At 36.2% G+C, this 26,213-nt stretch overlaps 2 protein-coding genes and 1 pseudogene across 2 annotated transcripts; all 3 read left to right on the top strand.

Annotated features, from left to right (window-relative positions):
• The first annotated feature begins 4,295 nt into the window (after positions 1 to 4,295).
• On the top strand, positions 4,296 to 5,668 carry LOC100665767 (olfactory receptor 8K3-like). The gene has a single exon (XM_003423200.3). It carries the CDS (start codon positions 4,721 to 4,723, stop codon positions 5,666 to 5,668), a length of 948 nt encoding a protein of 315 aa, XP_003423248.2. The 5' UTR covers positions 4,296 to 4,720.
• A 6,882-nt stretch (positions 5,669 to 12,550) lies between these two features.
• On the top strand, positions 12,551 to 14,784 carry LOC135231928 (olfactory receptor 8K3-like). Its single transcript, XM_064289146.1, has one exon. It carries the CDS (start codon positions 13,745 to 13,747, stop codon positions 14,762 to 14,764), a length of 1,020 nt encoding a protein of 339 aa, XP_064145216.1. The 5' UTR covers positions 12,551 to 13,744; the 3' UTR covers positions 14,765 to 14,784.
• Positions 14,785 to 23,873: 9,089 nt separating this feature from the next.
• LOC135232111 (olfactory receptor 8K3-like) lies at positions 23,874 to 24,724 on the top strand (annotated as a pseudogene).
• The last annotated feature ends 1,489 nt before the right edge of the window (positions 24,725 to 26,213 follow it).

Genomic DNA, 26,213 nt, shown 5'->3' with positions numbered 1-26,213 from the left:
AAAAAATGACAGATGATGATAGATATACAGACAGACAGAAAGACAAATAGGTAGACAAATAGTCTAGACACACTATTTTAGAATTATTTTCAAGTATCGTAGACACATTGAAGCCTTTAACTCTCATTTATTCTTCCTAACAACCCTGCAAAAAAGAGATAGAATATGATTTTTCAGGTGGGGATAAAAAGATTCACATAATTTATGTTATTTGCCCAAAGCACCACATTGTATGCTTTACAAATGGAGGTATAGCAGAGGTTGGATCTATGTACATATATCTCTAGGCATGTTTTCTCTTATAAAGACAAATAATTTCCACTGTGATCAATTATGTATCTATTGAAAATGTGTCTATTTTGTTGATTGTTCCATCCTGGACCATCTATATATATATGAGTTCTCATAAGATAGTGAAAGTTTTGAAGGACAGGGTTCAAAATGTACCTTCGTATTTTTTAGGTATGTGAAAAGATAAAAGTTTTAAGAATAGTGTAATAAATATCCATGTACTTAATGCCTAAAGATTTAACATATTATTCATTTTTATTTCATTATTTATCTACCAATGTATCCATCAATCTACCTAATACGTGTATGTGTGTGTAAAATTTGTGTCAGTTGGATATGTATTCAAATATCCTAAAATGAAATGTTTGGATTTATACTATTCATGCTGGTTTTGTATACTAAAAACAGACCAGGCGATATTGCATAAAAGCTATTGATGATGCTGATGTCTCCATTCAGACCAGGTTTCCTGATAGACCTAGATGGATAAACACAATCTAACAGTGCTGAATGAGTTCATTCTGATGGGAATCACAGACCACCCAGAGCTGCAGGCACCATTGTTCGGGCTGTTCCTCATCATCTACATGATCTCAGCAGTGGGCAACTTGGGCATCATCATCCTCACCAAGATGGACCCCAGGCTACAAACTCCCAAGTACTTTTTTCTCAGACACCTGGCTATCACTGATTTTGGTTATTCAACAGTCGTGGGACCCAAAATGCTGGCAAATTTTGTTGTAGATGAAAATACAATCTCATATTATTTTGTGCTATACAGCAAGTTTTCTTTATTATATTCATAACTACTGAATTGTTTATTCTGGCAGCAATGTCCTACGACCGCTATGTGGCCATCTGTAACCCTTTGTGCTACACCATCATCATGTCACGAGGGGTGTGTTCTGTGCTGGTGGTAATCCCTTATCTCTACAGCACATTTTTTTCTCTTCTGGTCACCATAAAGATTTTTAATTTATCCTTCTGCGGCCACAATGTCATCAGGCATTTCTACTGTGACAGTCTCCCCTTGTCATCTTTGCTCTGCTCAGACACACATGAGATCAAATTGGTCATTTTCATCTTATCTGTTTTTGGTTTGATTTCATCTCTTCTAATAGTTCTTGTTTCTTACATACTCATAATTGTATCTATTCTCAGACTGAACTCAGCTGAGGGCAGGCACAAAGCCTTCTCCACCTGTGGATCCCACCTGACTGTGGGGTAGTGTTCTTTGGGACTTTAATCTTTATGTATCTGCAGCCTACGTCCAGTCATTCCTTTGACACTGATAAAGTGGCTTCCATATTTTACACCCTGGTGATCCCCATGTTGAATCCCTTGATCTACAGTTTGTGGAATAAAGATGTAAAATATGCCTTACATAGGGCTTTAGGACGATTATGCAATATATTTTGTCAAAGTTCACTCTAACATATGATTCATGTAATTTACATTTGGGTTTTAAACTTTTTTCTGAGTGCCTCCAGAGGGAATAGCAAGCACAAAACACACAGATAAGTTCAACATATATTTCTAGATCGCCTTCTACCTGTCACTCTATTAAGAGCTGTAAGTAGATTAATAAATGAAACAGTACAAACCGTTGCCTTCCTGGAGCAGGAGCAATGCATTATAAGCATAATAATTAAGAAAGTTGATAGTATATTAGAATGTGATGGGGGTGTTAGATTTTAAAAAAAGAAAATTGAATATCTTCAGTGGAATAGTGAAACTGTAATAGACACAGGAAGATTTCCAAGTACATGCTGTTTTCCTCACCTAGTGGAAAAAAAAAAAAGGAGAAAGTGTGTATGTGCTCGTGCCCACGTGAGCACTTCCACAAACTTTCTGTTTTATTGCTGACCTTCTGCCCTGGGTAGCTAATTCTGATTACAAGAAGGCTCAGTGTGGTGGGTTGATTTAAAGTACTCAGTCATTTGAATTCGCTCAAATGACCACTTTCTAAACCCTGCCTCTACTTTCATATTTGAGCCCTTAGAGTCTGTTTACTTTGTTTTTATTTCTGCTATTACTAAAAATTATACTGTAATATTAGTATAAACAGTAAAAAAATAAACTTAGATTCAATGAGATCAGCTCGGTATCTGGTTTTCACTAAGTTAGCCCATTTGATCTGTGTCAGTGGGTATACCTGTTAAGGTAAATTTCTGAGGTCAGCCACAGAAGTTCCCAGGTTTTTTCATTTTTTCTGTCCCGGATTAATATTGCTTCCTATTTCCATGCTTTTGTCTCAGAGATTGTTATCCTTATCTCTCTAGAAAAGAACAATTACTCTTGTTTAGAAGTCATTTTCTAATTGTTTATGTGCCCTGGCATAAGAGGTCTATTGTAGGAAGAGTTAGGTTTGTTGCCTTCTTTTTGTTTGGCTGGATTTTCTTAAACTTGATGAATATGAGTGTGAACTTTAGTTCGATCAGTATCTGTTGTTTGAATTCATCATTTCGATTACTCTGCTTGGAAGAAGCATAAGGAGGTAACCCATGGTTGGGCTATGCTGTGTTTCTAGTGAGAGAGGTGTAATATGTAGCATTTTATATATTTGCCATGATTTCTGGACATAGTTGCTCCATATTCCCTCCTAATTTTCCTGCATAATCCAATCTGGGTTTGAGGTTAGGACCCTACTACGTAGGTTATGATACATTTCCATGTATGTAGAGACTAGAAAACACATGAGAAAAAAACATCATTTATAAAGACAGGATATCAAAATGGAAATTTAAAACACACCCCATTCCCAATCATTCCAAGTGGCTGGATTGGGAAATTCTGATAAGCTTTTAGGGAAAAAGAATTAACCAATTGTACACAAACTCTTCTACAAAACTGAAGAGAGGGGTATTTTGAATTTTTTTTTTTTATATGATGATAGCTTTACTCTGATACCAAAGGTGGACAAAGGCATTAAAAGAAAACAGCAGAGCACATATGTGAAAAATCTAAAGTAAAAATTAAGAAACTGAGTCTGGTAATATGTAAAGACAATAGTACACCAAACAGGCATGCTTCAGAAATGTGTGGATAGTTTTGCGTTAAAAAATCAATTATTGACACTCAGCATAATTACAAATAAAAATGCCAAGAAAGCCATACAGTAGATGTAGAGAAGCATTTTAAAAGTACCAATAATTGTGATAAAACCTTAACCAATCTAGTATTAAAATGGAGCTTCCTCAAGCTGATACAGGGCACCTGTGAACAACCTACAGCTACCATCACACATGGTTTGAAAGACTGAATACATTCCCAGTAAGACCAGGATCAAAACAAGTAAATCTACTCTCACCAAATCTATTCCACATTTAGTGGCTGTTCTAGGCCACACAATAAGGCAATAAAGAATTAAATAAATGAATAGAAAGCATCCAGATTGGAAAAGAAGGAGGATAACTTTAATTATTGATAGATGACATGATTTTTCATGTAAAAAATCTAATAGAGCCTACAGTACAGTCATAGAACTAAAAAATTAACCTAGCATTTATTTGTGAATTTATTCTCAGCTTTTAATTTTATTTTTAAAAAAGCAACAGTTTTTTTGGATTTTAAGTAGGTTTTCATTGATTCTATAGATACATTTGGAGATTTCGTAGCTATAACACCAAAAACAAAATTCATAAAAAGTTTGACAACAGGAAATATTAAACTTCTGCTCTTCAAAAGACACTTGTATAAAAACAAGTCATATTCTGGGAGATAATATTTTCCAATAGTATATCTCATAAATGGTTTGTGTCCATAATATATATGTCCCTCCCCTCACCCACCCCCCATTGGTATCGAGTAGATTCTGACTCATAACAACCCTATAGAAAAGATTAGAACTGTCTCACAAGGTTTTTAAGGATTGGCTGGTGGCTTCGAACAGCCAAACTTTTGGTTAGCCACCCATGTCTACGTATACATGTTCACCTACACTTACAGCTATGTCCTTATCTGTGTCTATCTCTATCTCTATGTTTATATCAGGGTTTCTCAACTTCTGCTGTAGTGACATTTTGGATCAGAAATTTTCTTATCGTGTGGAGTTACCCTGCATGTAGCAGAAACTTTAGTAACATCCCAGGTTCCCATTAGATACGAGTAGTACCCTTCTCCTAGTTGCGACATACAAAATGTCTCATGATTGATAAATGTTCTTTGGGGAGCAAATTTTATCCAGCTGATAACAAGTTAGATTTCTTTTTCTTTCCCTCTTTCCTTCTCTCTCTTTCTATCTTCATGTGCCTATGCTTTATTTGAGGGAGGTGGGATTAATTTCAAATAACTGTATTGGAGGGTTTGAAATTATCTTATTCATTTAGCATATTGCCTTTGTGTGCTAAAAATCCACCAGATGCTACTACATAAAAGCTATTGACAATGCTGATGTCTCTACCCAGAACAGGTTTTCTGGTAGACCTAGATGGAGAAACACAATCTAACAGTGCTGAACGAATTCATTCTGACGGGAATCACAGACCGCCCAGAGCTGCAGGCTCCATTGTTCGGGCTGTTCCTCATCGTTTACATGATCTCAGTGGTGGGCAACGTGGGCATCATCATCCTCACCAAGATCGACTCCAAGCTACAAACTCCCATGTACTTTTTCCTCAGACACCTGGCTATCACTGATCTTGGTTATTCAACAGCTGTGGGACCCAAAATGTTAGTCAATTTTATTGTGAACGAGAACACTATCTCCTATTATTTTTGTGCTACACAGCTAGCTTTCTTTATTGTGTTCATAACTAGTGAGCTTTTCATTCTGTCAGCAATGTCTTACGACTGCTATGTGGCCATCTGTAACCCTCTGCTCTACACAGTCATCATGTCACAAAGGGCATGTTGGGTGCTGGTAGCAATCACCTATCTCTACAGCACATATGTTTCTTTTCTCATCAGCATAAAGATTTTTAGTTTATCCTTCTGTGGCTACAATGTCAACAGTCATTTCTACTGTGACATTCCCCCCTTGTTCTCTTTGGTCTGCTCAAACACACATGAAATTGAACTGATTATTCTCATCTTATCAACTTTTGATTTGATTTCATCCCTCCTAATAGTTCTTGTAGCTTACCTACTTGTTTTTGTAGCCATTCACAGGATGAACTCAGCTGAGGGCAGGCACAAGGCCTTCTCCACCTGTGGATACCACCTGACCGTGGTGGTCGTGTTCTATGGGACTTTAATCTTTATATACATGCAGCCCAAGTCCAGTCATTCCTTTGACACTGATAAAGTGGCTTCCATATTTTGCACTCTGGTTATTCCCATGTTGAATCCCTTGATTTATAGCTTGAGGAACAAAGACATAAAATATGCCCTACATAGAATATGGAAAAAAATATGTAATATCTGTTCCATACTTTGATGGATCATGTGGTTACTATAAATTACATCATGGGCTTCAAACCTTGTCTGTGTGCCTCCATAGGGAATAGCGGGCACAAATATATTCAAAACACATTTATAAATTGCCTTCTATGTGCCAGTCACTCTTTAAAGTGCACTGATGAACAAAAGAGTACAAACCGTTGCCTTCATTGAAGAAGAGTGATGGGTCACAAACAATAATTAAGAACAATTTATAGTACAGTAGAATGTGTTGGTACCCTGGTGGCTCAGTGGTTAAAGTGCTTGACTGCTAACTGAAAGGTCAGTGGTTCAAACCACCCATCTCTCCTTGGGAAAAAGTTGTGGTAATGTGCTTCCCTAAAGATTTACAGGCTTGGAAACCCTAGGGGGCCATTCTACTCTGTCCTGTAGTGTTGCTGTGAGTCGGAATCAACTCAACAGCAGTGCATTTTTTCTTCGTTTGTTTGTTTTTTTGATAATGTGTTAAAAAAATAGCAAAGCCATTGTCCCTGAGTCAATTATGACTCACAGTGACCCTAAAAGACAGAGTAGAACTGCCCCATAGGGTTTCCAAGGAGTGGGTGGTGGGTTTGAATTGCTGACCTTTTGGTAAGCAGCTGAGCTCTTAACCGTGGCAGCACCAGGGCTCCAGAAGAATGTGTTGGGAACCATGAAATCAGGCAAGGAGAGTGGATATCCTGAGTTGGAATGGGAAAATGTACTAGGTACAGAAGTGGAGTTACAATGATTGTTTTTTTTTTAATATTAGAATAAACTTTGCTGTGTCAGCATTTGTGTTTATGTGTGTGTGTGTGTGTGTGTGTGTGTGTGTAAGCTCTTGCCTTCTGTTTTCGTCTTCATGGTCTTCTGAGGGCTAAATTAGATCAGGGCCAGGTGGCAAGGAGTCTTGGAGTACATGATGATTTAAAGTATTCAGTTGTGTAAATTTAATCAAATGTCCCCATTGCAGACCTTGGAGCTCCACTCTTTACTCATTAATGCCTTTACTTTCACATATAAATCTGTTAACACAACATACCTTGCAATTTACCAATTCAAAGGTTCAACTCTGCATCTGACTTGTTTTTGTCTAGGTCAGAATATACACCAATTAAGATAAATTTCTTGAGGCCAACCATAGAAGATCCCCAGTTTGGAGTCCATTCCCCACTGGTTGTTCTTAGTTAATAATTATCTTTTTTGTTTAATGGGCTGTCCTTTCTTACCTATATCCACAACTTTTTAAAATATTTTTTCAATTACTTTCTGCATATTTCCTTGGGTAACAGGGTATTCTACGGTGAGTTAAGTTTATTACCTCTCATTGGTTTGGCTTTCCTAAACTTTGGTCAATATTTATTATGCATTTTATTTTCATTGACTTTTATCTACCCTACTTGTGAGAGACAAAATGAGATAGTCCTATGGTTTGCATCATGTTGTATTTCTAATTTAAGTAAGATCTTTTATGTGGTAAGGATACAGGTATTTAGTCTAATGGACAAAGCCGGAGCACATTACCCCTCGAATTTTTCCACTTTTTTGTTGTTATTATTTTAAAATTTCTAGGATTTTACTGAAACTTCAAAAGTCTACATTATTTTCTTGGTCCATGATCATGAAATAAAATTCCCTGTGTAGCCAATGAAACTTGAATAAAAATAGTCCATTGGAATTTTAAAAATGTGCATGCTATATTGTCATGTGAGCATAAATATTTCTAAAATGTTAAAGCACTTAGAAGGCTGTAATGGTCATGAGCACTAAACAAAACAAAACCCTGTTACTGTCCAGTGGATTCTGACTCACAGTGACCCATAAGATAGAGTAGAGCTGCCCCATAGATTCCAAGGAGAGTCTGGCACATTCAAAATGCTGAACTTTTGCTTAGCAGCTGTATTTGTGGCTTTCTGCCTTGAGAAGTTCAGTCACCTTTTAAAAATTAAGATAGAAGTAGAATAAAAAAAAAAGGAGAGAGAGGGAGAAAAAGCTAAATCACTATTAGTAATGATTTGTAGAAGTCTGCTGGGGGCTTTTCAAGATTGATGTTACTTCATTAAAAAGGGAGGTCCGTAAGGAGAAGACTTATTCCCCATCATCTTCTGCTTCATGGACTTTATTGCAGCATAAGCTTCAATTTTCTTTTTTTTGGAGTATAATTTAAACACGAGAGGTTCGTAAACTTATTAACTTTGATGTTGCTAAACTACTGAACAAATGAGAGCCATCAGGCCCTGCTACTGGACTTTTTTTTTTTTTAATAAATTAAAGCCTCTTTCTTGAGCTAATTTTGGGTGATCCTTTTCCTTATTAAGTGTTTCATTGCGTGCATGAGAAAAGCATTTCCAAATGATACAGTGCAGAGAGGCAGAAGATCCATAAGCAATTGTGACAGTTGAGCACCATGGTCTTGTAGGCTTTGCCATTCATGTAGACTAAGATGTAAAGAACCAGCTGAAAATGTGCAATATATTGAGTATTGCCATATTTGATGTAAACATCCACCTACATAGTTTTTCATTGAAGGAGCTCCTGAAAATGAGACAGAGAAAGAGAGAGAAAAAAAAGAAAACACTAGCTGAGGAGCTGGAGTATACGAGTTAAACATTATTACAGTTAGAATATGAAATAATCTGTGATTCATTTAAAGAAAATTACAGACCTATATCCCTCATGAGCTTCGAAGCAAAATTCCTCTTCAATGTTCTTTTTGTTGATGGAGAGGAAGCCAACTGATTTTTGTATGTTTATCTTGTATCTCGATACTCTGCTGAACTCTTCTATTAGTTTTAGTAGTGTTCTGGAGGATTCCGTAGAGTTTTCTGTGTATAAGGTCATGTCATCTACAAATAGAGATACTTTTACTTCTTCCTTGCCAATTTGGATGCCCTTTATTTCTTTATCTAACCTAATTGCTCTGGCTAGGACTTCCAGCACAATGTTGAATAAGAGTGGTGATAAAGGGCATCATTGTCTGGTTCCTGATCTCAGGTGGAATGCTTTCAGGCTCTCTCCATTCAGGATGATGTTGGCTATTGGCTTTGTATAAATGCCCTTTATTATGTTGAGGAATTTTCCTTCTGTTCCTATTTTGCTGAGAGTTTTTATCATGAGTGAGTGTTAAACTTTGTCAAATGCCTTTTCTGCATCAATTGATAAAATCATGTGATTCTTGTCTTTTATATATATGATGGATTACATTAGTTGTTTTTCTAATGTTGAACCATCCGTGCATACCTGGTATGAATCCCGCTCGGTCATGGTGAATTATTTTTTGGACATGTTGTTGAATTCTATTGGCTAGAATTTTGTTGAGGATTACACTTTTTTTTTTTTTTCCCCCTTTGGGTTGAAGGATATCCCTGAATTGTATGTTATTCCTTTTGATCTGATGATTTCTGTGGTGGGAAGCTCTCAGATGTCAAATATCAAACACCCACCTCTCTGCTGCACAGCTGAAATGGTTGGATTCTGCCAACAAGGGCTCATTCTCCTGAAGTAGGCCCATACAGGCCCATGCAGAGGGGGAAGGTGCTCAAAGTCCATGGACTGTTTATGCCTGGACATAGCCGCTCCTGTCGTGAGCTCTCCTGGTTAGCAGAGCTGGCAAGGTATCTTTTCACCCAATTGCAAATTATTCCTTCTCAAAGGCCAGGAGGATGGCACTAGGCACACAACAGGGCCTATCTCAGGCCCGGGGAAGTCAGCATCTGAAGCCAGCTTGGGAGGGGGCTGGGGTGTGTTAAAATATACTCAAGTGCTTAGCTTTTGCCGAGAGCGCCATTCTTCTCTGGTTCCAGAGTTGTGAGTAGGCTGTGTGGCTAGGTGCTTCTCCCTGAGGAAACTGCAGCCAAAAGCTAGTACCAGCCTGCCGCCGCCAATCCCAGGAATGGTGCCTGAGAGCTCCTGGCAATTCAGGTCTGGTAACTCCTCTCTGCTTCTGAACTGTCTCTTCATCTCCCTGCCTCTCAGTTCATTTTCTAAGCTTGCCTTTGATGCTCAGGGCTCCTAGCTTGTCATAAATATACTCATTTCACTTTTTGGGGGGAGTCTTTTTTGTAAAGAGGGCTCGCCGGAAACGTCTGTCTATTCCGCCATCTTGGTTCTGCCTCCTTGTTAACTTATTTTAAAAATAATTGATAAAGAAAATATGAAGATATTTTCAAGGCTTTATTTTTTACAAAGTCATTAAATTTTCTTTGTTTCTTTTTTTTTTTTTTTACCCATAAAGACATTTAATACCTACTGAAAAAAAAAAGGAGTAAGCAGGGATTCTACACATTTAAAGTCCTTTATACATAGATAAATCTCTTAGTTCACATCTAGAAGTCAGATAAATTGGCTTTTTCTTGTTACATTTGTTTTTTAAAGCCTTTTATTGAGATATAAACAATACTTACATGGCCTGAATTTTTTCTTCAGTTCTTTCATTTTGAGATGTGTTGATGTGTTCTTTCTTTTTGGTTTTCCAACTCCAGATCTTGGCACGTTTCATTATAATAATTTATTTGTCTTCTAAATCCAACCTTTGAAATCTTCAGTTCAGTTTTTAACTTCATTATTTCTTCCATTTGCTTTAGCTACTCTACATTCAAGTGCAATTTTCAGAGTCTCCTCTGAACTCTTTTTTTTTTCCTCTTTTCTATTTTTTTTTTTTAATGACCTTTTGCTTTGCTCATGTATGATGTCCTTGAAGTCATTCCATATTTGTCTAAACTTTGGTCATTGGTGTTCACTGTGTCAAATATATTCCTGAGATGGTCTCTAAATTCAGGCTGGATGTACTCAAGTTCATGTTTTGCTCTAATTTTCTTCAGCTTCATCTTGAACTTGCATATGAGTAATTGTTGGTCTCTCCTGCACTTGGCTCCTGCCCTTGCTCTGACTGATGATATTGAGCTTCTTCATTGTCTATTATCACAGATACAGTTGATTTGATTGCGGTATTTTCCGTCTGGGGAGTTCCACGTGTATAGCCTCATTTCTGTTGTTCAAAAAAGTTATTTATAATGAAGAATTTGTTGGTTTTACAATATTCGAACATGCGATGCTTGACATTGTTTCTAACACCAAGGCCCTATTTTCCAACTATCAATCCTTCTTTGTTTCCAACTTTCACATTCTAATAACCAATAATTATCAATACATCTTGATTGCAATTTTGATTATTTTCATACTTCATAAGTTGGTAGAATCTTTAATTTCTTTATCTTTGGCATTAGCGCTTGGTGGGTAAATTTGAATAATCGTCATATTAACTGGTTTCCCTTGTTGGAGTATGGATATATTCTATCACTGAGAGCATTGTACTTCTGGATAAATCTTGAAATTTTCTTTTTTGAGAATGAGTGTGATGCTATTCCTCTTCAATTTTTCATTCCTGGTGTAGTAGACCATAAGATTGTCCAAGTCAAAATGGACAATACCAGTCCATTTCAGCTCAATGAACCTAGGATATCCGTCTTTCTGTTTTATGTTTCATTTTTTACAATTTTAATTTCTCAGAGATTCGTACTTAATGCACTTCATGTTCTAATTATTAGTAGATATTTGCCACTCTTTCTTCTCATTATGTGTCATGCTAATAAAATTGAGTATCTTAATAAAGTAAAATAAGAGTGGAGCCTTAAACAGATAATTTGCAATGAAAAGAGGAGTGAAGCAGCTAATACTTGTCTCCAAATTAAAAAAAAATAATAATAACAGAAATATAATGGCAAAAACATATATAACATATATATGAAATGTACTAATTTTATTTCACTTGAGAACATTGTTGAAATAGGGAAATATTGACCGGCCTGTACCAAAGGTAACTTTTTTTAATCAAGGTCCCTGGGTAGGACAATCTGAAAGTTAACTGAGTTAAATTAATAAATGTATCTAAAAGCAACCTACTCCTTGGTGAATACAAATAGTTTAGAAAATTAACAGACACCCTAGATATTTTCTTAAGCTTTCTAGTGCTTCAGACATAATGAACACATTGTTTGATATTTCCTCAGGGAGATCCTCAAGGGCTGAGAGAAAGCTATAAATTGTTTTCTCTATGCCATGTTAAGAAGCACACAGCATGTCAAAACAGATTCATTACAGGTAAAAGGCATAATTTTTTATGCAGTGCCATGTTTTACTAATATCTAGAATGTTTTGGTGACAGTTTTTAGGACTCCATTTTAATCAATGTCAAAGCCACAGCAAAATATTAAGAATTTTGATTCAGTTCTGTCTGCTTTCCATCATTATCCCTGATAAGTTTTATATGAGATAAATGTGGACTTCATGTATTCACTTTTATAATTTAATGCTATGACTTTTAATGTCTGCATTTGTTTGCTAGTAGTTTACTCAGAGACTGCTCTGCTTATAGTGTTCAGGAGTACATATATGCAAGTTAGATAGAAAGATAGATGATAGGTAGATGGATACACAGATAGATGATAGATAAGAGAGAGAGAGAGAGATAGATGATAGATAGATGATAGACGATAGAGATAGATGGATGATAGACAGATAGGTAGGTAGATAGACACACATACATAGTTAGGAAGAAGTGATCATCACAAAATTTTAAACCAACAATTCTGTTATCTTAATCTATAGGGCTACTCTTATATTTTTAAAATGTCCGTGGTAAATTCAGTTACATTTTTTTGAGATTATAATTAAATTGATTTGTGATATCGCATGGCACATAGAAGTTCTAATGTTAAATGGAAGTTGCTTCATGTTCAGACAGATATTAAATAACTTCCAATAATTCACATATATGTCACCACCAGTATATTTTCTTTTTCTCCTATGCTATTGTGCCATATGGTGATTTTTTAAATTTTTTTCCTTGATAAAAAGTAGAGAATTTTTTTTTTTACAAGGTAGAGTTTATGACATCAATGTTTCACTATTTGTTCAGATTTCCTCATATATCCTAGGTTTCTCCATCAGAAAACTCCATATATCTGATATGTTACAAAAGTCTTAGAATGTGTCAGTTATAATACAAATGCTCAATTGGTGGAAAAATTATTTTAAGTAGGCTAACAAAGAAAGACATCTAAAGAATGGCACTTTTAGACACTTCAGTCATAGAACAGGTGTTATGGAAATGTGGGGCTGGGGTCACTTACAAAGATGGAACCATAATGAACCTAATCACTGTGAAAATGGTGACAAAGAACTTAAGTCACAGTCCAGAAGAACTTACCTATAAATATCTTAAAGATCAAAACAATTAACAACAGCAAAAAATCATTCCGAGTAATTACTGTCAACACCTAAAAAAAAGATGATGATGATGATAGACAAATACATGATAGATAGATATACAGACAGACAGACAGATAAATGGATGGATCAATGGATGGGCGGATGGGTGGAAGGATGGATAGATAGTCAGATAGATAAATTATTCTAAACACACACAATTTTAGAGTTATTTTCAGGTAACGAAGACACATTGAAGCATTTAATTCTCATGTATCCTTCATAAGAATCCTGCAAGAAAGTGTTGGAATATGATTTTTCAGGTGGGGATAAACAGGTTCATATAACTTATGTTATTTGCCCAAAATACCACTTTGTATATCTTACAAATGGAGGTATAGCACAGAATAAAACATATAAAGGAATATTTTCATCTATAAAGACAAATAATCCCCGTTGTGATCAATTATATATCTGTCTAAAACTCATCTACTATCTTGATTGTTCCTTCCTGAACCAACTACAATCATGAGTTTGTGTAAGATAAAGTTTTGAAGTAAAGTGTTCAAATATTTTCACATTTTTTTTAGGTATATGAAAAAGAAAAAAGTTTTAAGAAGAGTCTACTAAATACCCATGTATCTAACACCCAATAGTTTAACAGTTGATCTGTTTCTGTTTCATCTATCAACCTATCCATTAATGTATAATGTGTGTGTGTGTAAAATTTGTGGGAGTTGGGTATATATTCAAATATCCTAATAGGTAAAGATTGGATTTATATTATTCATACTGTATTTGTATACTAAAAATCCACCGGATAAGACTATGTTAAATCTATTGACGATGCTTATGTCTCTATCCAGAATAGGTTTCCTGATAGACCTAGATGGACAAACACAATCTAACAGTGCTGAATGAATTCATTCTGACGGGAGTCACAGACCGCCCAGAACTGCAGCCTCCATTGTTTGGACTGTTCCTCATCATATACATGATTTCAGTGGTGGGCAACTTGGGCATAGTCATCCTCACCAAGATGGACTCTAGTCTACAAACACCCATGTACTTTTTTCTCAGACACCTGGCTATCACTGATCTTGGTTACTCAACAGCTGTGGGGCCCAAAATGTTGGTAAATTTTGTTGTGCATGAAAATACAATCTCCTATTATTTTTGTGCTATACAGCTATCTATTTTTATATTGTTCATGACTAGTGAACTATTTATTCTGTCAGCAATGTCATATGACCGCTATGTGGCCGTCTGTAACCCTCTGCTCTACACAGTCATCATGTCACAAAGGATATGTTGTGTGCTGGTGGTGATTCCCTATCTCTACGGCACATTTGTTTCCCTTCTCCTCACCATAAAGATTTTTAATTTATCCTTCTGTGGCTACAATGTCATCAGGCATTTCTACTGTGATGCTCTCCCCTTGTTGTCTTTGCTCTGCTCAAACACACATGAAATCAAATTGATCATTCTCATCTTAGCAGTTTTTGATTTAATTTCATCCTTCCTAATAGTTCTTGTTTCTTACCTGCTCATCCTTGCAGCCATTTTCAAGATGAAGTCAGCTGAGGGCAGGCACAAGGCCTTCTCCACCTGTGGATCCCACCTGACAGTGGTGGTAGTGTTCTTTGGGACTTTAATCTTTATATACATGCAGCCCAAGTCCAGTTCCTCCTTTGACACTGATAAAGTGGCTTCCGTATTTTACACGCTGATTATCCCCATGTTGAATCCCTTGATCTATAGTTTGAGGAATAAAGATGTAAAGTATGCCTTACATAGGACTTTGGGACAATTATGTAATATATTTACTCAAAGTTTGCTATACCATATGATTCATATAAATTACATTATGGGCTTTAAACTGTTTTCTGTGTGCCTCCAGAGGGGATAGCAAGCACAAAAGTACAGATAAGTTCAACATATATTTCCATGTTGCCTTCTACTACAATCTCTACTAAAAGCTGTAAATAGATTAAGAAATAGAACTATAAAAAATGTTGTCTTCCTTAAACAGGAGAGATGCATTATAAGCATAATAATTAAGAAATTGTATAGGATATTAGAAGTTGTTAGGTGGTGATTTAAAAAAAAACAAATAAGGGTAAATATATATGCTCAGTGGGACGGGGAAACAGTAGTAAATAGGAAGAATTCCAAGTACCTGTTGTTTTCCTCATTTAGAAGAAAAAAAAAATTGTAGAAAGTGTATGTGTGCGTATGTGTATGTGTGTGTTTGGCATGTATACGTGTATGTGTGTGCATATGTGTGTGCATCTATGTATGTGCATGCTTGTGTATATGTGCGTGTGAGTGTATTCCTGTGTTTGTATGTGTGTGTACATGTGTATGCATGTGTGTGTGCACATGTGTGTGTGTTAGTGTCTGCATATCTTCTGTTTTGTGCTCATTCTCTGCCTCGGGGTGGCTAATTATAATTGGAAGAAGACTCAGTATGGTGGGATGATCTGAAGTACTCAGTCATCTGAATTTGCTCAAATGTTCACTTTCTAAACTTTGAAATTCATCTCTTTCATCATCAGTGCCTTTACTTTCATATATGAGCCCTTAGAGTCTGTTTACTTTGTTATTATTTTTATTATTATTATAACAGTAATATAAAAAGTAACAAAATATAGTTATATTTGACAAGACCAGATCAGTACCTGGTTTTTTCTAAATCAGCCCATTTTGTCTGTATCATTAGATATACCAGTTAAGATAAATTTATTGAAGTCAGCCACAGAAGTTTCCAGTTTTTTTTTCATTTTTTTCTCTCCCAGACTGATACTGCTTCCTAATTGCATGCTTTTGTCCCATAGATTTTTATCCTTATCTCTCTAGAAAGCAATAGTTACTCTTATTTAGAAGACATTATCTAACTGTTTAAGGTATCCTTGCAGAAGAAGTCTATGGTATGATGACTTAGGTCATTTGCCTTGTGGTTTTTTTTAGCCAGTTCTCTCAAATTTGGGTAATATGAGTGTGCACTATATTTTGAGTGATTTATGGTTTGATTTCGTTGTTTTGATTATTCTACTTGGAAGAAGCAAAAGAAGATAATCCCATGGTTTGAACTATGCTGTGTTTCCAGTGAGTAAGGTGTGATTTGTAGTATTTTATATATTTACCATTGTTTCTGCACATGTTACTGTTGTTAGGTGCTGTCGAGTTGGTTTTGACTCATAGTGACCCTATGTACAACAGAAGGAAACACTGCCAGGTACTGTGCCATCCTCACAATAGTTGTTATGCTTGAGCCCATTGTTGCAGCCACTGTTGTCAATTCATCTCCTTGAGGGTCTTCCTCTTTCTTGCTGACACTCTACTGTACCAAGCATGACATCTTTCTCCCCGAACTGACCTGTCCCGATAACAGGTCCAAAGTATATGAGATGTAATCTCGCCCTTCTTGCTTCTAAGGAGCATTGTGGTTGTATTCTTCAGAGCTATATTTGTTCTTTTGGCAGTCCATGGTATATTCAATATTCTTTGACAACACCACAATTCAAAGCCATCAATTCTTTGGTCTTATTCATCACCCAGCTTTAACATGCATATGAGGCAACTGAAAACACCAAGCCTTGGGTCAGGGCACCTTAGTCTTCAAGGTAACATCTTCACTTTTCAACACTTTAGTGAGGTATTTTGCAGCAAATTTTCCCAATGCAACTTGTCTTTTGATTTCTTGACTGCTGCTTCCATGGGTGTTGAATGTGGATCCAAGTAAAATGAAATCTTTGACAACTTCAATATTTTCTCCATTTATCATGATGTCTATTGGTCCAGTTGTGAGGATTTTTGTTTCCTTTAAGTTGAGGTGTAATCTATAATGAGGTTATGGTCTTTGATTTTCATCAGTAAGTGCTTCAAGTCCTCTTCACTCTCAGCAAGCAAGGTTGTGGGTCATCTGCATAACACAGGTTGTTAATAAGTCTTCTTCTGAACCTGATTTTGCATTCTTCGTAAAGTCCAGGTTCTGGGATAATTTCTTAGCATACAGATTATATAGGTATGGTGAAAGATACAACCCTGATGCACACCTTACCTGACTTTAAACCACACATTATCCCCTTGTTCTGTTCTAACGATTGCCTTTTGACCTAGATACAGGTTCCTCATAAGCACAATAAAGTGTTCTGGAATTCCCATTATTCTCAATGTTGTCAATAATTTGTTATGATTCACATGGTCGAATGCTTTTGTATAATCAATAAAAAACAGGTAAAAAATATTTCTGGTATTCTTTGCTTTTAGCCAAGATCTATCTGACAGCAGCTATGTGTTTTTTTCTAGACATAGTTGCCCCATATTCCCTGCTAATTTTCCATACATATTTTCTTATTTTTATTCCTTTATTATTAACAAAACATTTGTAATAAAAAAGCAAAATTAAAATTTAAATACACTAAGGTTGTCTAAAAAAAAAAAAAAGATGCAATCTAGGTTTTAATTTAGCACCATACAAGGAGGGGTATGATATAGTCCATGTATGTAGAGACTAGAAAATGCATGAGGAAAAAAAAAAAAAAAAAAAAGAGTCACTAATAAAGAGAGTATTGAAATGGAAATCTCATTTAAAGTGCTCTGCATCCTCAATCAGGTCCAAGTGATTTGACTGGAAATTCTATTAAGTGTTTAGGGAAAAAAGAAGTAGCCTATTCTATACAAAATCTTCCACCAAAACTGAAGAAAAGGGTATATTTGCATTTTGTACATGAGGATACCTTTAACTGTCATATCAAACTCAGAACAGAACATTAAAAGAAAATAACAGAATACATACGTGTAAAATCCAAAGAAAAATTTATGAAATTGAATCTGATGATGTGAAGACAATAACACACCAAATTAGGTGTGTTCCAGGAATGCATGTAGTTCTACGTTAAAAAAATAAATTACTGACATTAAACATTATAAGAAATTATAAATGAAAGATAATACCATATGAATAGATACAGAGGAACATTTAAAGTTTCCAATAGTTGTGATAGAACTTAGAGTAAACTGGTATTAAAATGGAACATTATCAAACTAATAGTGGGCACCCATGAACAACCTACAGCTACCATCACACATGGTATGAAAGATTGAATACATTCTCAGGAAGACCATGAACAAAACAAGTAAATCCACTCTTACCACATAGGTTTGATATTTTAGTGGATATTCTAGGCAACACAATAAGGCAATAAAAAATTAAATAAATAAGTAGAAAGCATCCAGATTGGAAAGGAAGAAGGGAAACTTTTCTTAATGATAGGAGGCATGATTTTTTTATGTAAAAAATCTAATAGTGCCTACATTACATTTATAGAGCTAAAAAGGTAATTTAATGTATTTTTATGAATATACTTTCAGCTTATTAAAACAAAAAAAAAAAAACCTGTTTGGATTTTAAGTGGGCCTTCGTTGACCCTATAGATTTATTTGGAGATTTCATAGACCTAACACCAAAAGCAAAATCCATAAAAAAGTTTAGCCACATCAAACATTAAAACTTCTGCTCTTCAAAAAGACTGTTGTGCAAAAACAAGTTATATTCTGGGAGATAATATTTTCAAAGAACATATCTCATAATGGTTTGTTCCCATGATATATGCAGAGGTCTCAAAAATCAAAAAACAGAAAAAAAAAGAAGGAAAGAAAAGAAATGAAACAGTCCACAAACATGGCCATAAAAACAAACAACAACTTACCCACGGAACATATACAGTTGGCAAATAAGCACATAAAAACGTTGAATTCAATGATCACTGATAAATTTCAAGTGAAAACATTAGTGACACAACTCTACACATCTGTTAGAATATCAGATAGTTGGTAAGTATGTGAAGGAATCAGAACTCTCATATGTTGCCAGTGGAAAATTAAAACTCTGTAAATACTTCAAAAATAATTTTTTTAAACATCAGGGTCTTAAAAAGCTGAACTTGGTTTTACCATATTATTTAGCCATTTTTCTCATATATACTCAAGAGAAATAACAGCATTTTTTCTTATAAAGATATGCATACAAATGTCCATAACAACTTTATTTGTAATACTCAAAAACTAGAACCAACCCAAATGTTCATATAGTTGAGAATGAACAATAAACTGTGGTATATCCAAAGACTGGATATCATTCAATTATAAAAACTATGGAATTACTGGTGCATGCAAATATATGGAAGAAGAGTAAAAAATTGGACTTTGTCAAAATTAAAACAACCCACACTTAGACATTTATCCCAGAGAGATAAAAATTTATGTTCATCCAAAAACTCTTCCACAAATGTTCACAGAAATACTATTTATAATAGCTAAAACTTGGTAACAACCCAAAATCTCCTTCTATGGGTGAATGAGTAATCGAACTGTAGTAAATCCATACATGAAATAATACTCAGCAGTGAAAAGGAACAAATTATTGATGCACACAACAGATTGCATGGACCTCAGTAGAATCAATGTGAAGTAAAAAAATCTATCTCAAGAAGTTGTTGTTGTCGTTACCTGACACTGAGTTGACTGCAACTCACAGCGACCTTATGGAAAACAGAACAAAATGTTACCTGGCCCTGTGCTATCCTCACAATCATTGGCATGTTTGAGTCCATTGTTGCAGCCACTGTGTCAATCCATCTCATAAAGGGCTTCCTCATTCTCATTGGCCTTCTGCCTCACTAAATATGATGTTCTCCTCCAGCCACTGGTCTTTCCCGAAGACACTTCCAAAGCAAGAAAGTCGGAAAATGTTCTGTTGGAGGCAAAAAAACAAAAAGAATCTACCATTAAATAAATTTGGTTTAGGAGGTGCTTTTGAGTAGATTGTGACTTGTAGTGACCTGTAGAACAGAGTAGAAATGCCTCATAGGGTTGTCTAGGCTGTAATCTTGATGGATGCAGATGGCCAGATCTTTTCTCCCTGGAATGGCTTGGGAGTAAAAACTGACAACCTTTTGGTTAGCAGTGAGTTTTGAACACTGCACAACCATGCCTCCTTTCCGTTAAAGAACAGGCAAGTGAATACATATGCATACATACCCATTAAACCATTGCCGTCGAGGGGATTCAGACTCACAGTGATCGTGTAAGACAGAGTAGAAATGTCCCATAAGGTTTCCAAGGAGCACCTAGTGGATCTGAACTGCTGACCTTTTGGTTAACAGCCATAGCTCTTAACCACTACACCACCAGAGTTTCCTCATGAGCACTACCAGGTAATAATATCGCATATGTACTGAATGCTGTATCATAGTCATTTTATATATATATATACACATGCACGCACACACACACACTGCTACATAGGACAAATAAGCAAAAAAAAAATTAAAAGAAAGGTAACAAATGGATACATTACAAATATTTACAATGACAAATGCAACAAAAGGATTTCTAGTACAATAAATATAAATTCACAGTAAAACATCACACACAAAATATCACACTACAAGGGTATATTGTTATGGTAAAGCATATGTCAAGCACAGCGGAATACATATGAAGGTGAGAAAGACGTTTTGGAATGAGGATTGGACAGAATGGAAAAACATGCGAATACTGAAATATAATAAAGGAAAATAAAACACATAAGTGAAAAACCTCAACAGACGGATGATGACAATTGATCATGAAAAGAGAAGTAAGGGTAACATTTCTGTTCCTTACGTCAAAACCAAAGCAAAACAAAACAAACAATCAAAAAATATCCTGAACAATAGCCATAACAGTGACAATAACAACAGCAAACGAGGAAGTGATACCTCACATATGCACAAAGCATGACTTTTATTCAAGTCTTTTTTTAAAAAAATGGAACAAAAAAGTGTTTAAGCACTTCTTCCATTCATCATCCTTTTGAAGAGACCACTGTAGAAATGAGGAATATTGACAGTTCTGTTTTATAGATACAATATTTTAATCGAGATCCCTGTGTGGTAAAAACAGGAAATTAACACAGAGTAAAATGTAAGACTGTGTGAAATAGATACAGACATGCGTAAACACTGTATGAAGAAAAACCTGCTCGCTGGTGAATTCCAATTTTCCTGGATAATTAACAGACAACCTTTCAAAGCTTCAGGGACAATCAACAAATTGCTTGGCATCTCCTCAGGGAAAATCTCCAAAGGTGAGAAAAAAATCTTTAAATTGTTCTCACCACGCCATGTTAAGAAGCAAGCACTTGGGAGAGTCAAGACAGAGGCTTCATTGCAGGTAAGAAGGTAGATTATTTCTACATTTTACCAATATCCAGAATGTTTCAGTGACATTTGCAGGGACCCACCTTCATTCATTGGCAAAGTCATTGCAAAACATTAGGGTTTCTGATTCAGTTCCCTGTGCACTTTACTTTTAATAGTGTTTGAGACTAGGACCTCCCCTCTTTCAAATATTCTTCCTTTATGTCAGAGGCTAAATGCTCATAAGCATCTTTGAAACATCACTCTATGGCAAAATAATATTTTTACTTTATATAAATAATTATATGAATAAAAAACAAAATAAAACCAGTTGTCGTGGAGTCAATTCTGACTCATACCCACCCGATGTATGTCAGAGAACTGCTCAGCAGGGTTTTTGAATTATCGGTGCACACAACAGCCCGGATGGACCTCAACAGAATCATGTGACGTGAAAAAGTCCATCTCAAAATGTTGTTGTGGTGGTCAACTGTCGTTGAGTTGACTCCAACTTGTGGTAACCTTATGTAAAACAAAACAAAAAATTGCTTGGCCCTGTGACAGCCTCACAATCATTGGTATGTTTGAGTCCTTTGTTGCAGCCACTGTGTCAATCCATCACATTGAGGGTCTTCCTCCTTTTCCCTTACCCTCAACTTTACCAAGCACGATGTCCTTCTCTGGGGACTGGTCCTTCCTGATAACAGGTCCAAAGTATGTAAGTTGAAGTCTCACCATCCTTGCTTCTAAGAAGCATACTGGTTATATTTCTTCCAAGACGGGTTTATTCATTCTTCTGGCAGTTCATGGTGTATTCAATATTCTGTACCAAAACCATAAATCAAGGGCATCAATTCTTTGGTCTTTTTTATTCACTGTCCAGCTTTCGCATGCATATGAGGCAATTGAAAATGTCATGGTTTGCCAGGTGTGCTTTTGTCCTCAAAATGACATCTTTGCTTTTTAACACATTTAAATCTATGTTTTGTAGCAGATTTGCCCAGTGCAGTAAGTCATTTGATTTCTTGACTGTTGTTTTCTATTCAGTAGATGTCAAGTGTGTTTTTTCAGTCTGCACCTTCTGAGGCAAAAGGGCTTTCACAGGATTATACTTTGAAGTAAGCAATATTGAATGTTTACATACATTTGAGCTTTAGTTTTTTAAATAAAATAATTAACATATATATTATAATTTTGCGAATGTCATTACATAATTCTCAAATGACAAACAGAAAGTTTAGTAACCATTAATACACATAACACCTAAAATTTTTAGCTTTTATCATTTTTGCTTCATGTATCTATACACATATTTATATGTTTATCTATATCAGGGTTTCTCAACACGGGCCTTGTCCTTAGGAGGGGGTACCAACGACTACTCCAAACGATTTGTGTCTTTCCACAATATCTTTATTAGTTTTTAATATTATAGGCACACAGGTTCTTGGCTACCCCAGACCCCAGAGATCTCAATTCACCAGGGGAAAGGAGAGGGAAAGCAAGCAAGCTTATGGCAAATGAGGGCGGTGTTGAGCCTTGTTGTTTTCTGGTCCAGGCCAACTCTTGATCACGCCATCGTCAATGGCTCAGACGTGAAATCAGCCTTGATCCCTGAGAATGTCTCGTGGATCGGTATCACACCTTTTGAGCACAAGGTCTTTTTATCCCTTTGCTCTCAATGTATGCCCGAAGCAACGTGTATCAGGTCAGGAGTGAACTTAGAGTAAGCTCAGGCTAGCTGCTGCAGCCCACTGCTTCCTAGCCTACTGAGTCTCAACCCTCAAGGTACGACCAAGATAGCAGAGCAGCAAGAAACGTGTTTTAGACTAGGAGGACGGTCGAGAGTAAGCCCAGGCAAGCTGCTTCAGCCCACTGCTTCCCAACCGTCTGGACCCAAGTTCTCAACATATGAATGAGATAGGAAACGTCTCTAGGACTTGCCCGGGCGAGTTGCTGCAGCCCCACTGCTTCCCAGTCCACAATGTATGACCGATTTGGCTCTGATTAAGACTCCAAGCAAAGTTGAGTTTCAATGTCCCTTCTTTTGTACTTGTTGGAGCTCTTTGAGCCTGTTTGGTTGGTGTTGATAAATTCTTGTTTACAACTTAGTGAGTACCAGTGTCTTCTGTTGATAAGGTTATTTTTGTCCTCTCATCTTCCATATTTCCATTTTTCATATGTTGTTTACTTCCTCATGTCCTCTAAGTTCCATCATCATCTTTATCTCCTTTTTCCATACGTTGTTTACGTCTTCGTTTGTTTTCAGCGAGCCTGCTCTCCACAGGCCCTATTGACATTTTGGGCTGGAAAATTTGCTACTGAGGGAAGTCGCCCTGTATACAGTAGAATATTTAGCTAAAACCCAGTCCTCCAAAAATTAGATACAAGTAATACCCTTCTTCTAGTTGTGACACCCAAAGAGTCCCAGGCATTGACAAATGTTCTTTAAGGAGCAAATTTTCCCCAACTGATAATCATTTAGCACTCTCTTTCTCTCCCTCTTTGTCTCTCTCCCTTTCCCTCTCCTTCTCTCGCTCTATGTATATATGCTTTATTTGTTGGAGGTGGGTTTACTTTCAAATACATATACTGGAAAGCTTGGATTAATCTTATTCTTTTAGTATATTGACTTTGTATACTAAAAATCTACCAGATGATACTGCATAAAAGTTATTGACAATGCTGATGTCTCTATCCAGAATAGGTTTCCTGATAGACCAAGATGGACAAACACAATCTAACAGTGCTGAATAGATTCATTCTGACGGGGGAATCACAGAACGCCCAGAGCTGCAGGCTCTGTTGTTCTGGCTGCTCCTCATCGTCTACATGATCTCAGTGGTAGGCAACCTGGGCATCATCATCCTCACCAAGATAGATCCCAAGCTACAAACACCTATGTACTTTTTTCTCAGACACCTGGCTATCACTGATCTTGGTTATTCAACAACTGTGGGACCCAAAATGCTAGCCAATTTTGTTGTGGATAAAAATACAATCTCCTATTATTTTTGTGCTATACAGCTATCTTTCTTTCTTGTGTTCATTGTTAGTGAAATTTTCATTCTGTCAGCAATGTCTTATGACCTGACCGCTATGTGGCCATCTGTAACCCTCTTCTCTACACAGTCATCATGTCACAAAGGGTGTGTCAGGTGCTGGTGTCAATCGCCTATCTCTACAGCACTATTGTTTCTCTTCTGGTCACCATAAAAATTTTTAAATTATCCTTCTGTCATGACAATGTCATCAGACATTTCTACTGTGACAGCCTCCCCTTATCTTTACTCTGCTCAAAGACACATGAAATTGAATTGATCATTCTCATCTTACCAGCTTTTGATTTGATTTCATCCCTCCTAATAGTTCTTGTTTCTTACCTACTCATTCTTGTAGCCATTCTCAGGATGAAGTCAACTGAAGGCAGGCACAAGGCCTTCTCCACCTGTGGATCCCAACTGACAGTGGTGGTAGTGTTCTATGGGACTTTAATCTTTATGTACGTGCAGCCCAAGTCCAGTCATTCCTTTGACACTGATAAAGTGGCTTCCATAATTTACACCTTGCTGATCCCCTTATTGAATCCCTTGATCTATAGCTTGAGGAACAAAGTTGTAATAAAAGCCCTATATAGGACATTGAAAAAAATTCGCAATACATTTTCCACAGTTTGATGTACTACATGGCTCCCATAAGTTACACCATGAGCTTTAAACTGCATCTGTGTTCCTCCATAGGGAATAGCAAGCACAAATATATACATCATATATTTATAAATTGCCTTCAATGTTCTAGTCACTCTTCTAAGTGCTGTAAATTCATTGATGAACAAAGGAGTAAAAACCTTTACCTTCTTTGAAGGGGGGAGATGGATCATGAACATAATAACCCACAGCTATCAAGTTGATTCCAACTCATAGCCACTGCATAGGGTTCCAAGGCTTTAAATATCCACGGAAGATGGCTGCCATATCTTTCTCCCATGGAGCTACTGGTGGTTTTGAACTTCCAACCTTTAAGTTAGCAGTTGATTGCTTTTAAAACCAGGGCTCCTTACAAACAATAATTTAGTAAATTTTATGGTAGACTGTGTTGGGGATCATGAAAGCGGGTAAAGAGAGTGGGTATGCTGATTGGGAGTAGAGAAAAGCACTAGGTACAAAAGTGAATTTACAATGATACTGGTGTGTTTTTTTAACTAGTAGAATAAAATTTGTAGTGTCAGCATCTGTGTTTGTGTATGTGTATGTTTGTGTAAGTCATTGCCTTGTGTTTTATCCTTCATAGATTTCTTACGGGTGCAGTAGATTTGGGGCTGATTGCAAGGGTCTCAGTGTATGTGATGATGTCAAGTAGTCAGTTATCTGAATTTGCTCAAATGCCCCCATTCCAGACCTTGGAGCGCCACTCTTTTCTCATTAATTCCTTTATCTTCACATACGTCTGTTAATGAAACATACTTGACAATTTAGCAATCCACAAGTTTAGCTCAGCATCTGACTTTGTTTTAATCAACTCTTTTTACCTAGATCAGTATATACACCAATTAAGATGAATTTCTTGAGGCCAACTGTAGAGGCTCCCAGGTTTGGAATACTTCCCCCACTGGTTGTTCTTATTTAATAATGATTAGTTTTTGTTTCATGGATTATTTTTTCTTGTCTATATGAAAAACTTTTGAAAACATTTGTTCATTTTTATTGTGTGTGTGTGTGTGTGTGTGTGTGCATATTTCCTTGGAAAACAGGATATTTTGTGATGGATTAATTTTGCTGCCTCTCTTTCACTTGTTTGGCTTTTCTAAACTTTGGTTAGTATTTATTATGCACTATATTTTCATTGATCCTACTTGTGAGAACCAAAATGAAATAATCTAATGGTTTGCACCATGCTGAATTTCTACTTCAAGTGAAGTATGTTATATGGCAAGGATATAATTACACTGCCTAATGGACATAAATGTTGCATGTTACTCAAATTTTACCAAGTATTTTATACATTATTATTTTTTAAACTTCTAGAATTTTATTGAAGCTAGTGAGAGTCTAAATAATTTTTCTGGTTCTCATTCACAAAATATAATCCCCTGTGTAGCCAATGAAATTTGAATAAAAACAGTTCATTGAAGACAAAAGTGCATGTTATATTGTCATGTGCACATGAATATTT

This window comes from Loxodonta africana, chromosome 7 (assembly GCF_030014295.1).
Source record: "Loxodonta africana isolate mLoxAfr1 chromosome 7, mLoxAfr1.hap2, whole genome shotgun sequence".
Classification (NCBI taxonomy): domain Eukaryota; kingdom Metazoa; phylum Chordata; class Mammalia; order Proboscidea; family Elephantidae; genus Loxodonta; species Loxodonta africana.
The sequence above is the reverse complement of the archived record's forward strand: the minus strand, read 5'-3'. Positions and strand labels throughout refer to the sequence as shown.

Coding starts and splice junctions, on each gene's coding strand:
- LOC100665767 (XM_003423200.3), top strand. CDS start 4,721: ATGGAGAAACACAATCTAACAGTGCTGAACGAATTCATTCTGACGGGA.
- LOC135231928 (XM_064289146.1), top strand. CDS start 13,745: ATGGACAAACACAATCTAACAGTGCTGAATGAATTCATTCTGACGGGA.